Here is a 12,800-nt window from a genome sequence, read left to right on the forward strand (position 1 = left end):
AAATATGTTGCTTTATCTGTTGTGTAAATGCTTATTTAAACAACGTACATCCGTAAATGATAACGCTGTTGCAAACTTAACAAACTACCACGTGATAAGATCCCCGTATTTGCAACATTTCGTTGGAATTAAGCCATGCTGGTAAGTTCTTTCGACAAATTAGTTCATTACGATTAAATTTAAATGTTTAACGATGCAAATAATTATTGAAAAATGTCGAAAAGAATAAGACATGGCGTGACTGGTGTTTGGTGAAACGAGACTTTATGGTAGTTTTATTTGCAATAGAGTACCATTTCAAGTGTTTACAAAACGAAAGAAGTTACGCAAAAAAAATTCTTTCAGTTTGTTCCTGAAGTGACTTATTTTTATTTGTGACAAATATGACTTCATCGGATCGACTAGTTGAGCAGCAAGGATCAGTGTGTTCAAAAGGTAAGCGAGAAATTGTTCATTTTTCACTGTTTCAGTATGGTAGATCTTGAGATGTAGAAACAGAGACAGATCTAAAATTGTTCTCTTGTACCTACACATTTGTTGTGAATAAAAAAAACAAAGCAAAAATCAAACAAGTTCAAGTTAAATATTCCTCATAATTCTTCTACGGCTTATCAACAATTAAATGATAACGAGATGTGTCACAAGTTATTTTAAACGCTGAAACAATAATAATACTCGTATTTATGTTTCCAATTCTTTCCATGACATTTAGACTGACGATTCTGGCCAAGAAACAGTAAAAAGACAAGAAAAACAGGATTATTGAAGAGGATTATCTTTCGGGAAAGCGAAAATAAATTCCTGAAAAGAAACAGAAGAAGTAGGCGGTCAATCTTGATATTTCAAGTATGTCACAATATCAGTTCGTTCCACCTAATTTAACAAAGATAACTTGGAAATCGTTGCGGAAAACAAAAATGGAAAAGAAATATTTTTAGGTCGATCAAGACGAGCACGACACTGTGATGGCAACAAACCAAATCAGTTTTTTCACTTATAAAAAACGCGTAAGAATTTGACATCTGTCAAAGATAACCTCAAAATTTACAATAATTAATTCATGTTTTTCAAAATGTGTGCCTAAACGAACACCAAAATCGTTGTCCAAAAAGTGCCCTTTGTCCTCGCCTATTTTCAAGACTAGAAAACCCAAACTCGGACACTTTTTGGGCCTTGATACACAAATAACTATTTTAGGCACCTTTAAAAAAGATAATTTTACGTACTTCCATGCGGACGAGAAGTAACTCTTTTTTGGACGCACTTTTCTGATCATGGACCGTGGCGCCATATGTTGGTCTGTTTAGTAAGTTAACAGCGAAACCCACAAAACCGAGTAAACCGACTGAAAATAAATGAATATTTGACAGTTTTAAATTTAACCAAAGTATTTTATTTGCTCGAAAAAGTGTTGTATCGTTTATTTCTGTTGCTTATTTGGTGCATAATAAGAAAATGAACGTTCATATAATCGATAGCAACAGCGTGATGAAGAAATGTCTAATACAACAGCCAAAGTGATGTTTAATGTCTAATACGCCGCCGGATATCGCAGATGATAATCGCAATAATTGTCCTGTCACCATAAATTATGTAAATAAATAACTGTACTGCAAATAGTAGGTAAATTTCTCGGTTTGTTGGCAAACTTGTAAAAAGTTGTTAATATGTATGTATGTATTAATAAATGTATGTACATATTTGAAAAAAGTACAAAATAAATTTGTAATTTTTCCAAAGATGTCCTTTGCTTTGTAGTCCGTGCTTAATGTGCACCTCGGCCAGAAAGTGCCTTTTGTCCTCGCCTGTTTTCAAGTCTCGGCTGTGCCTCGACTAGAAAACCCAGACTCGGGCACTTTTTGGCCTTGATACACAAATAACTATTTCCTAATTATTATTATTCAGAACTGTAAATTATTACAACATTGTTTTAATATGTATTTTTTCCAATTGTTTTCTCTACTACATGATAGTTATGACAATAAAAATGTGTTTTATCAGATGTGGCAGAATTTGTGTCTGGAAATGATAACGTTTTAAATGTTATAAATAAAGTAAACCGCCACAAATCTAATTTTTTGTCTTCATAAAACACGCCCATATCAATAAATAATGGATAAGTATGTTGAATAAAACTAAATTTCAAAAATGTTGAACCAGAAATGGACCTACCATGTGCATTAATTAAAATTACAAAATTTTAAAAGAATCAAGTTCTTGCTTTTTTCAATTATTGCGTCACCAGCTTCTTTCAAATTTTCTCTTTCTATTCTAGAGAAAAATTGAACTGAAACTTACACCTCCTCTTCATGAGAAAATTTTGCAAATTTAAAAAGTACCGAAGCATCGTTATTACTATTGCCGCTATCTTTGAGATCCAACATTAATGTGTTTGTTAGCAATAAAAGATACGTCCTATCAGTTGTGAAAATACTCGTACGTTAGAAACATGTATTAGTTAATGATCATTTTTTCAACATTATTGGGTTTACAACAAACTAAAAAGTACCTAATGTGTTTGCAATATTTCAGTAGAATCCAGCCACATTCGTAAGTACCTACTTTGAATAAATCATTTACGGCACAATTAATGCTTGAATACGCAAATAATAATTACACTATGCGACATGATTTTTCTAACAAGCATAATTTTTAGTACCAGTCTTAAAACATGCCATTTGACTTATAATGGTAAAAATAAAAAACCTCCAACACGTCACATTTTTGAGTAATAATTTTTTTTGATAAACGTTAATCTAGCGCATTATTATGAGAAATATGTACATTTAAATTTGATCCTTTACTACTAATTTGTAATCGCAAATCAATTTATTTTCCGTTTAAGCAAGTAGTCTGTTCCATGTTTATACAAATTGTTGGAAAATTATAAAACACTTGGCTGCCGAATGTCTCTGAAAGTGCATTTTCTGCACTCTTAAATTCTACTTCTTTCCACAAAACTTAGGGGCTGTAAATGATGAACAAGGGGAGCGTTTTCATCAAGATATCAGCGCTATGGAAATAAGGTATCAAGGTAGATGGGATTCGACAATGATGAGGGACTCCTGCTGGTTTCTGGAAAAGGAAGACTTTACTCCTCATAAAAGAGAAAAACGAAATTCTTGAAGATATTTCCTTGTTAAGTTTGTGTTCAATTTATTATCTATCTAGTGTTCAATTTTGTGTAGTTTAATATTAGATAACATGTAATACATTTTTTCGTCAAACGTCCGTAAATTATGACATTATCCTGCTGCACTGATAATGCTAAAGTGTCACTTCATTGTCGTGGCATCTAAGGAGCTGACGAGCGGCAGATAAAGTTATTATCTCCGCTGAGAGCGGCAGATACAGTTATTATCTCCGCTGATGAGCGGCAGTAAAGTAAACTAGCTAAATCATTTGAAATTCCTACCTGGTTTCTTAACATGTTTTAAATAATTTGTTATGAAGGTTTGAAGAAAAAATAGTATATGTTATTTTTAGTTCAGTCTATATCGTGAATATGAGTGATTACTACGGATTATTCCGACGACCTTTTAAATATGAAAACAAAAATAACAAAAAAACTTGACGTGATGGAGTATTTTGGTGATAATTTTTTGTTTTTCTGAACAAAATTAAATGGAATGCAAGTATTTTAGTCAATGTTAGAAAAAAAAAGTGAAAAATGTCGCATAGTGTTATTATTAAAAAGCAAAGTGTAGCTATAGTTTATTTTTTAATCAAAGAACCACAACACCGCAATTTACACCCAAAATAGAGCTGACAACATTGTACACTTTTGACATATAAAAATTGAGGTTATTAGAGATATTAGTAGCGCAGCATGTTAATAAAGTTAATAACAACTAATAACAACTAATTTGATTGTTTAATAAATGTCTTACTTTGCGAGGCAGTTTTAATAACACGTTCAAATTTTAGCTGCGAGTTTGCGTACTTTCAAGGACATTAAAAATGACAGACGTTGGCTGGTATAGCCAATAGATATCATTAAATTCCCTAAATTTAGTAAAATTTTATATTTACAAACCTAAATCAACAGGTCGTGGTTCTTTGATTAAAAAATAGACTATATGTCGTTTGATATCTTTTTTCGGTACTTATATTATTTATCAAATGACACACCATTGAAAATACATCTTAGGAAGTACCTAATTTGCGTCCAATATAATAAGATGACAACAAACGTATCGTGTAGTATATACAGGTGTATCCGAAATACGTGTGTTAATTTTAACCAGTGGAAGAATTCGCCAATTTATGAAACTTTTCCCTATAACATTTTTACGAAAAAGCATTAGCCATCAAAGCGTATACACGGCTATAGGTAAGGGCAACAATTTTCTGTTGTGATAGAAGAGGAACTTTGTAATAGAAAAAAGTAATTATTTACATATTATTTACTTAAAATTAAAATTCTCATGGTTACGCAAAAAGAGAGACTAGTTAATTACACAAAACGACTCGTTTGGTAAAAATTGGGGGGCAAAAAATTTTGGAAATCTTTTGCGAATTTTGCAAAATGTTATAGATAAAAGTTTCATAAATTGGCAAGTTCTTCCATTGGTTAAAATTAACACACGTATTTCAGATACATCCTGTATATACCTATAAAATTTAAAAATAAAAACCATAATTTATGGTAACTTTAGTGTAACTTTTTTTACAGATTACAATTTTCAAGTAGTTTCAAGTCGACAGATGTTACTCGAAAAAAAATCCTTTCATTAGGCAAAATGTAACAGATGTAAATTGTCTGTGACAAAATATGGCTTCTTCAGATGGCTTAAACGACGACAGCAGGAAATCTCCTGTTCAAAAGGTAAATAGGGAATAGTTATTTATGCAACAAGTGAGTAAAGTAATATGTACTTTTTTTTACGAGAAGGAAAATTTGCCGCTCTAGCGAAGCGAGTGCGCAAATCCGCCGAGTAAAAAAAAGATACTTTACTAACGAGTTGCATACAAAAATTTTTTGGCGCCCGTAAGTTTAGATAACAATTTTTTCGACTCTCAAAATTTGAAAATTTTCTCCTGTGTGAACCCGTGGACCTTTAAAACGCGAGTAAAACGAGCGTTTTAAATTGGCCCACTCATGCCAAAAAATTCCAATTTATACATACGAATTCGTTAAAAAAACTACCTACTAGGTAATTATGAATGAAACATTTTATAATTGCGTTAAAAAATGACACGCTACGGCACTTTTTTTAACGCAAAATGCGTGCAAAAATGAACCGCTATGGCACTTTTTTAACGCTTCTTGACCGATTCAAAAATCACGTATTTTATGAACGCAAAGTAATGAAAAAACTTGCACTTTTTTTGACGGACGTTAAAAATAGTATATTATGATACAAGTTTATAAGGAAGCCTTTAAAGCATGCGCGACGAGTTTAAGAGCACGACGCGTAGCGGAGTGCTTTTAACGTCGCAAGTGCAATGACTTCTTCTCATCATCACCAATTACCGTTTTTTTTTCAAACTTATTTCAGAATCACCCTGTAGAGTGTTAATTGTTTAAAAAAAAAAAAAAAACATTTAAACTTGTAATAAAAAATATAATTTTGATGATATTATTGCAATAGAAGAGGGTGAATTACTTCTTACAACTTTTTATAAATGTTTTTTGGATTTTGAATAAATAACAGCAGTTGTGTTGTCACGCGTAGAATGGCAAGATTTACATTGTATACGTTTGTTTATTGCTTCTTGGATTTGTAGCAGCACCACTTGTGTTAGCATCTTCTGTCTTCAAGATCTTCGTAATAACACCGTTCAGTACACATACTCGTACGTGGTACCCTTTTTTGGATTTGTTGTTTTCCCAGTTCTTCCAAGTATAATCTTTTTCTGTGTGAAACATTTCTTTTCTAATCTGGGTTCGTTTCTTTCCATAGAGTAAAACCTTTGTAAGCTCTTATATTAAATACGTTGCACAAAATAATCTTTTTTTATCATTGCAGTTAACTTATCCAATGATTGATCCATCTTTTGTGCTTTTCTATCTTCTGCGTAGCATAGCAAGATATTTATTAAAATAAAGTTTTAATTCATTTTTAGTGCATATGATGCAACACTTATATCTTTGCTAAATTAAAATTTTGAACCGCACCCATCCTTTTCTTTCTTAATAGGTAGTTCTGGTTTATTTCTTCTAAGTTATAAATCTGAATTATTATTTACTGAACATATTCCTACAAAGACTTATCAGCAATTACGTGATAATGGCATTTGTTTGTCACAAACCATTTTCTCAGAACCTATGATATAAAACATTAAAATAATAATAATAGCAATTATTGCATAAATTTCAATCAGCATTTAAATGGCTTTAGTGTGACAATTGTGGCTCAGAAAAAGTGAAAGGACAAGAAATCCAGGATTTATTGAAGAGGATTATCTTTCTTGAAAGCGAAAACGAATTTCTGCGAAAGAAATTGGAAGAACTACAGCAAAGTCAGACTGCAGCTCCGGTGGTCAATCATGATGTTTCAGATAAGTCACAACTTCAGTCCATTGCAGCCAGTTTAACAAAGGTAACTTAAAAATGGTTGCGAAAAATAGAAATGAAAGAGAAACGTTTTTAGGTCGATCCAGATGAGCAAGACGGTATGATGGCACCAAACCAATTCAATTATCAGACTTACAAAAAACGAAAAGGAACCAGCGATTTGGGCAAAGAATACGAATGGATGATGTGCGCTCTTTATGCGGTTCAATTATCTACGAGCGATAGGGTTGTCGATTTTGAAATGACCACAAATAGGGACATTTATGCAGATTTCGACGACATAGAATTAAACGTAACGTACGATGACGGAAAATCACACACTTTTCTTCTGCAACTGAAACATTCCGAAAATAGAAGAAATATCACGGATAATATTCTTACTGCAGAGAAGGGCGATTTCAGTTTATCAAAATACTTGGACTCCTTTCAAAAACTTCAGAATAAAGAGAATGTCAGTTGCGTTTTGCTGACAAATAATACGACGAGTCTTCGAGATGGTTCAACATTTTTCTTCGATAATCACGAAATTCGCGTAAAAGAAGTTGCAACATTCAGTAAGGGTTTCTTAAACACCGGTTCAGTTTTTCAATTTCGTTGTGAAGAAAGCAGTCATTTAACAAAAGTGGATGCTTTCTTCGAACACTTTTATCTGCTGGTTTGTCAGGACAACGTGGCCAAGTGCAAATTAACTCTTAGCCAAATGTTAAAGGAACTGCTACGTTGTGAAATTTATGACAATTATGTTCATTTTATGAGAGAATGGTGGTCCGGAAACTTTGTTTTGACAAAACAAGATGTCATATCTAAATTGGCGGAACTGGCCTTGTCTCCTTTCGCTGCTGCGATATCGGGAGACAAGTGCAACAACAAATCTGAATTGATTGTAAAGACGATCATGACATTTGAAATGACGCTTGTTGAAAACTTTGACGAAGATATAATTTCAAAAATATGGAGATCAAACTGCAACATCCACGAAGTCGGTTTAACTGCTCTCAAATATGGATTGGTAACCAAAAAGATTAAAGACGTGAATGAATTGTCACCTACACAGAAAGCCAAAGTGTTGTGGCATTTAAATAAAGCACCACTTGTCGTAAAGATGAATGATTTGAATAAAATACGAATTACGAGTGTAACCAAATTGCTAGAAAAATGTAAGAAAAGGAAGAAATTGTTGTTGGTGTTGGAGATAGATAATACTTCCAAAGAAGAATTTCCCAATTGGAAGATTTTTAAGAATTTGTCGGATATACGAGATAAAAAGAACTTTGACGATATCATCGAACGTTTTGAAGTTTCCGTTCAAGGACGCCAAAGCATTTCTTTAAAGCAATTTATAAAATTTGACCCAGAATTTTCTACAGTCATAAAAACAAGAGAATTGTTTAAAATGACACATAATATCCTCTCCATCGGCAACAAAGAAGAAAACTTACCCGAATCCTATATCCCGAGAACTGTTACGAGTGTGTTTTTAGACAACAGTAAACTTTTGACTTTGTACAGTAAAATAGAAAATTTGTTCATTATTAATTGCGAAGGAAAATTTAATAATTTCATCGACTTAAGCCATCCCCAAACAATTGAACTTGAAGATTATTTGGAACAAATAAAGCTACACAACATTACCAGACAATTATTAAGGAAAACGATGATTTTATCAAAAAGCAGTAAATGTACAAAAGCTCAATTTGATTTCATTTGTAACAAGTTAGACAAGCAAAATGTATTCTTGATTCAAGTCGTCGACGAAAATTGCTGTTTGCTGGTTTTAAGTAAGAAAGGTGTGGCAGCTTTAAGCGAAGTCACTCTAGAAAATCCACCAATCAAAGAAGAGGACATTTATAAATATTTTGACAACGAGCTGAATGTAATTTCGGCGTCGCCTGGAATGGGAAAATCGACACTGATGACTTTCTTAAGCAACAATTGCCCTTCTGAGTTTTGGTTTGTTCGAATAAATTTAATAAGCGAGAATTCTTTTTTCAAAACCAAAACTGGAACTGCAGAAATGTTGTGCCACTTCATGAAGATGGAAGAAACAAACCAGAACTCTTTTCTTCTCCAAGTGAAATCGTACTTTCTCAGGAAAAAAAGAGTGTATTTGTTTTTGGACGGTTTAGATGAAATTGACAGCGACTGTTTGAACTATTTCTTGAATCAAGTCAATGAAATTCTGGCGATGGGATTTCACGTTTGGATTTCGTCACGTCAAAACCTACAAGCCAGACTTTCAGACGAATTTAACACAGTTCCAATCACTATTAACGAACTCGATCGAGAGCAACAGAAAATGTACATCCAGCTGCGTTTACAACAAAAATATGAAGAAAAACACATTGAAGAAATCACCAATAAAATATTTGAGAGTTTAAATGTTAGTAACGGTCAGATGTTGTTAGGAGTTCCGCTACAGCTTTACCTAATTACAGAAAATTTTCTGAACAACAGACAACTCACCCACAATTCGGACGACAGTATATTTTTGCTGACAAAAATGTACAAAATATTCTTGAGCGGAAAAATGAAACATTTGCATCAAAAGCTGGGCATAGATGAATATGAACAGCAACTCGGGATCGATCTGGATTTTTACTTGGAACAATACGAATTGGCGGCACTGAAGACTTGCCTGAACAGTAAAGTTTTAAGTAAACTTAACGTGGATCATAGTAAAATTGACAAGTTTTTACTAAGGATAAAAGGTGGCGATCCATTTGGAATCATCAGCCAAACTAAGGACGACCAGATCGTCTTCACACATCACTCCTTCGCCGAATACCTGACCAGTGTTTGGTTAAAGAAACACCCAGAAAAGTTATCCTTGTTGCAAGACGAATTGTTCACGGAAAAATGTCAAAATTTGCGATTAATATTTGACATGCTTGTGGCGGAATCGTGTCCGTTGCATTTGGCTGCAATATTCAAAAACACTGACGAAGTACAAAAAAATATTAAAGACATTGAGAAAAGGGACGATGGTGGTCGAACAGCACTCCATTTAATTTGTTCTTACGGTAAGAAATATCCACCCTTGAAGAGACATGAAAATGGAAACTATTTTGAAAAGTTTGTCGAAAGTGAAGACCCTGATTATGAGAAAATTCTTGCAATTTTGTTGCAAGATAATATCTATAATGTTGAAGACGCGTTATGCCAATGGACCTGCATCGATTATGCAGTTCGTTCCAACTGCTTATTTCCAATAGAAAATATCTTTAAAAAATATACTACCGATGTAAACTTAAATGTACTATTCGAGTACTACACAAATGAAAGTGTGGCTTACTACTCAGTTGTGTTAAATTTTTGCAATCTGTTCACGGCCATTGTGCGAAAAGATTCTTCCGTTGTTAGGAGTAAGTATATCGACGAATGGGGTGAAAATCACGATCTTTTACATTTAGCCGTGACAACAAAGAACATAAACGACTCGTCAAATGATAGTTTCACAATTATCAAGATGTTAATTGCAGAAGGTCTCAGTTTAAACAACTATGGAGATAATGAAACAATTTTCCACGTTGCTTGTAAAGGAGGAAATCATCGTTTGACAGAAACCGTAATAAAACTAGGTGCCAAGATATATCCTGAAAGTGAAAACACGGGCAATCTGTTTTACAGTTTAGTTGCACAAGGTAAACTGACAATTGAGATGACAAAATTGTTAGCAAAGTACAACGTGAATGTTGGAACAAAATACTCAAATAGACTTAGTTTAGTACATGTCTTGTCTAAAAGAGGTGATTTTGAAAACTTAGAATTTCTAATTCGTTCTGGTGTGGATGTCAACATTCTCAACAATCAAAATCGAAATGCTTTGCATTATGCAGTCCTAACACCATCTAATACGAATGTGATTAATTTATTGATAGCAAGTGGTGTTGATATAAACGGGAAAGACATAAACGGAGCAACACCGTTACACTTGGCTAATAAAATAAAAAATTGTGATAATATTGAATTGTTAATTAAACGAGGCGCAAACATTTTCGCCGTCAACCAGAGAGGAAGAAATGCTCTGCATTTTGCTGTTACGGTTCCATCCAATACAGACGTAATAACGCTGTTAGGCGGTGAGGGTGTCGATATCGATTGTCGTGATGCCACTGGTTTAACACCATTACATTTAGCTTTCAAGCGAAAAATGTTTGAGAATGTTAGAACATTGGTCACTCTTGGTGCCAATGTTGATGCTGTAGACGACAAACAAAGAAGCTTACTGCATCGTGCAGCACTATCACCTGTTGCAGAGGCGATAGAGCTTTTGATCGATAAAGCAGCAAACGTCAATGCTCGTGACATTTCTGGAATAACACCTCTGCATCTCGCCTATGGACAAGGTAATGTCGACGTGGTAAAAATTTTAATCGATCGCGGAGCAAGCATCAAATCTGTCACCGACGAAAAACGAAACGTTCTGCATTACGCGGTCACGTCAGACCAATGGAATCGAGACGAAATGAAGAATTTGGTAGAGATTGGTGTTGAGGTCAACTTGCAAGATACACAAGGAATAACTCCGTTACATCTCGCAGCTTTCCACTTGAGACCGGAAAATGTGAGATTGTTACTCGACTACGGCGCTGACGTCAACTTAAAATGCAACAGGAAAAGAAGCGCATTACATTATGCCGCCACTGCGGAGTACTCGAACAGGCAAGTGATTGATTTGTTGACAAGTAGAGGCATTGACGTAAACGCACAAGACATAAGTGGAGAGAGTGCGTTACATCTTGCTTCAGACGTAGGACACTATGGAAATTTAAAAGCTTTACTAAGTGCAGGTGCCAATCCACACGCTCTCACCCACAGAAGAAGAACCATAATCCATTACGCAGCTGCACTCGTAATTCCGGCTGAAAAAGTTTTAAATCTTTTGTTAGACACTGGAGTCGACATCAACGTCCAAGATGTAAACGGAATAACATCTCTTCATCTTGCTTCTGCCGAAAGAAATTACACAGTGGTAAAGATGTTGATTGACAATGGCGTCGACGTAAATACTGTCACTTCCGACCAAAGAACGTCGCTGCATTACGCTGCTTTGACAGAATACGCCAATGTAAATTCAGTACTACTACTCCTCAATGCTGGCATAAATGTAAATGCTCGAGATGCCGAAGGAATGACTGCTTTACACCTAGCTTCGCAAGCAAGAAACTACGAAATTGTCGAAATGTTGGTTGACAATGGTGCTGATGTTACCATTCTTTGTAATATGATGAGAACTTCGCTGCATTATGCAGCAATGTCGAAATTTTGGAACAAAGAAGTGATACATTTCTTGATGAGTAAAGGTGTTAAAGTCACCGCGAAAGATTTAGATGGCTTAAGTGCTTCAGATTATGCTTCTCACTCGGGATATGAGATCAATCAAGAAGAAATACAAGACCAAAAACGTAAACGAAAGAGATTTAAACCTTCTTGTAAAATAAATTGACTCAGTATTGCAACAATAACTTATGAGCACAATGTAATAATATATGTATTTTGTAATTACTAAAATTAAATTAAAATTAATCATGTACTCGAACTTCTACCAGACAGTCTGAAATAAATTAAAAGTAGTGTAACATTGTTTACTAATTATGTATTTTTCGTAGAGGTATTTTTTCTAATTGCTTTTTCTACAACATAATTATAACAATAAAAATGTGTTTTCTCAGATGTGGGAGAATTTGTATTTGGAAATGATAACAATTTAAACGTTATCACAAATAAAATAAAACGCCACAAAACTAATCTTTTTACTCACTACCTTCAAAATTACATTTCGCGACGGCACAGTAGTACGAGAAATCGATGTTTGCGCACTAGTGCCAATGCTTTTTGAGCATTTTGAAAATAATTTGACTTGATAATAATAAACTGTGGTTTAGAAAACACCATTTCTCCAAGTTGGATGATGAAAATTTCGAAAGAGTGAAAATAAATCGCTATTAATTCGATTGACACTTTGGCAATCGCATGGACAAGCGCCATCCTATTCATAAAGTGTATACGACAAAGCAGACATAATGTTGTTCGTTTTAAAAAATATTGTACAAACTTCAATGCGAGAAGACGCGTATTCGGCACATTCGCGCAAATGAAGCACTCGCTCCTTCGTCGCTCGTGTCTCAAATAATGCGGTCATGCGCGAAAAATGTCTTCTCGCACTCATTTTGTAAATAACTATTTTTGCCTTCTTAGAAATCATGATTGAAGCCAACCCGTCTCAGTAATAATTAGTGGATAAGTAAGTTCAATAAAACTATATTTAAAAGTTTATATC

General features: G+C 34.0%; 1 protein-coding gene and 1 long non-coding RNA gene across 2 annotated transcripts in view; one reads left to right on the forward strand and one right to left on the reverse strand.

Moving 5' to 3' along the window:
• Nucleotides 1-140: 140 nt before the first annotated feature.
• LOC138127712 (uncharacterized) lies at nt 141-12,268 on the forward strand. Its single transcript, XM_069043769.1, has 5 exons — nt 141-435; nt 713-2,550; nt 4,676-4,828; nt 6,345-6,545; nt 6,597-12,268. The coding sequence occupies exons 3-5, from the start codon at nt 4,775-4,777 to the stop codon at nt 11,964-11,966; spliced, it is 5,625 nt and encodes a 1,874-aa protein (XP_068899870.1). The 5' UTR covers nt 141-435; nt 713-2,550; nt 4,676-4,774; the 3' UTR covers nt 11,967-12,268.
• Nucleotides 4,744-12,800, reverse strand: part of LOC138127728 (uncharacterized) — a 103,613-nt gene continuing 95,556 nt past the window's right edge. Inside the window, exon 2 of the long non-coding RNA XR_011158355.1 lies at nt 4,744-5,040. This is a non-coding gene — a long non-coding RNA (uncharacterized lncRNA). The remainder of the gene's footprint in view (nt 5,041-12,800) is intronic.

The sequence above is a fragment of the Tenebrio molitor genome, chromosome 4, assembly GCF_963966145.1.
Source record: "Tenebrio molitor chromosome 4, icTenMoli1.1, whole genome shotgun sequence".
Classification (NCBI taxonomy): domain Eukaryota; kingdom Metazoa; phylum Arthropoda; class Insecta; order Coleoptera; family Tenebrionidae; genus Tenebrio; species Tenebrio molitor.

Coding starts and splice junctions, on each gene's coding strand:
- LOC138127712 (XM_069043769.1), top strand. CDS start 4,775: ATGGCTTCTTCAGATGGCTTAAACGACGACAGCAGGAAATCTCCTGTT. Junction 4,829..6,344: donor GGAAATCTCCTGTTCAAAAG/GTAAATAGGGAA, acceptor AAATGGCTTTAG/TGTGACAATTGTGGCTCAGA. Junction 6,546..6,596: donor TTGCAGCCAGTTTAACAAAG/GTAACTTAAAAA, acceptor AAACGTTTTTAG/GTCGATCCAGATGAGCAAGA.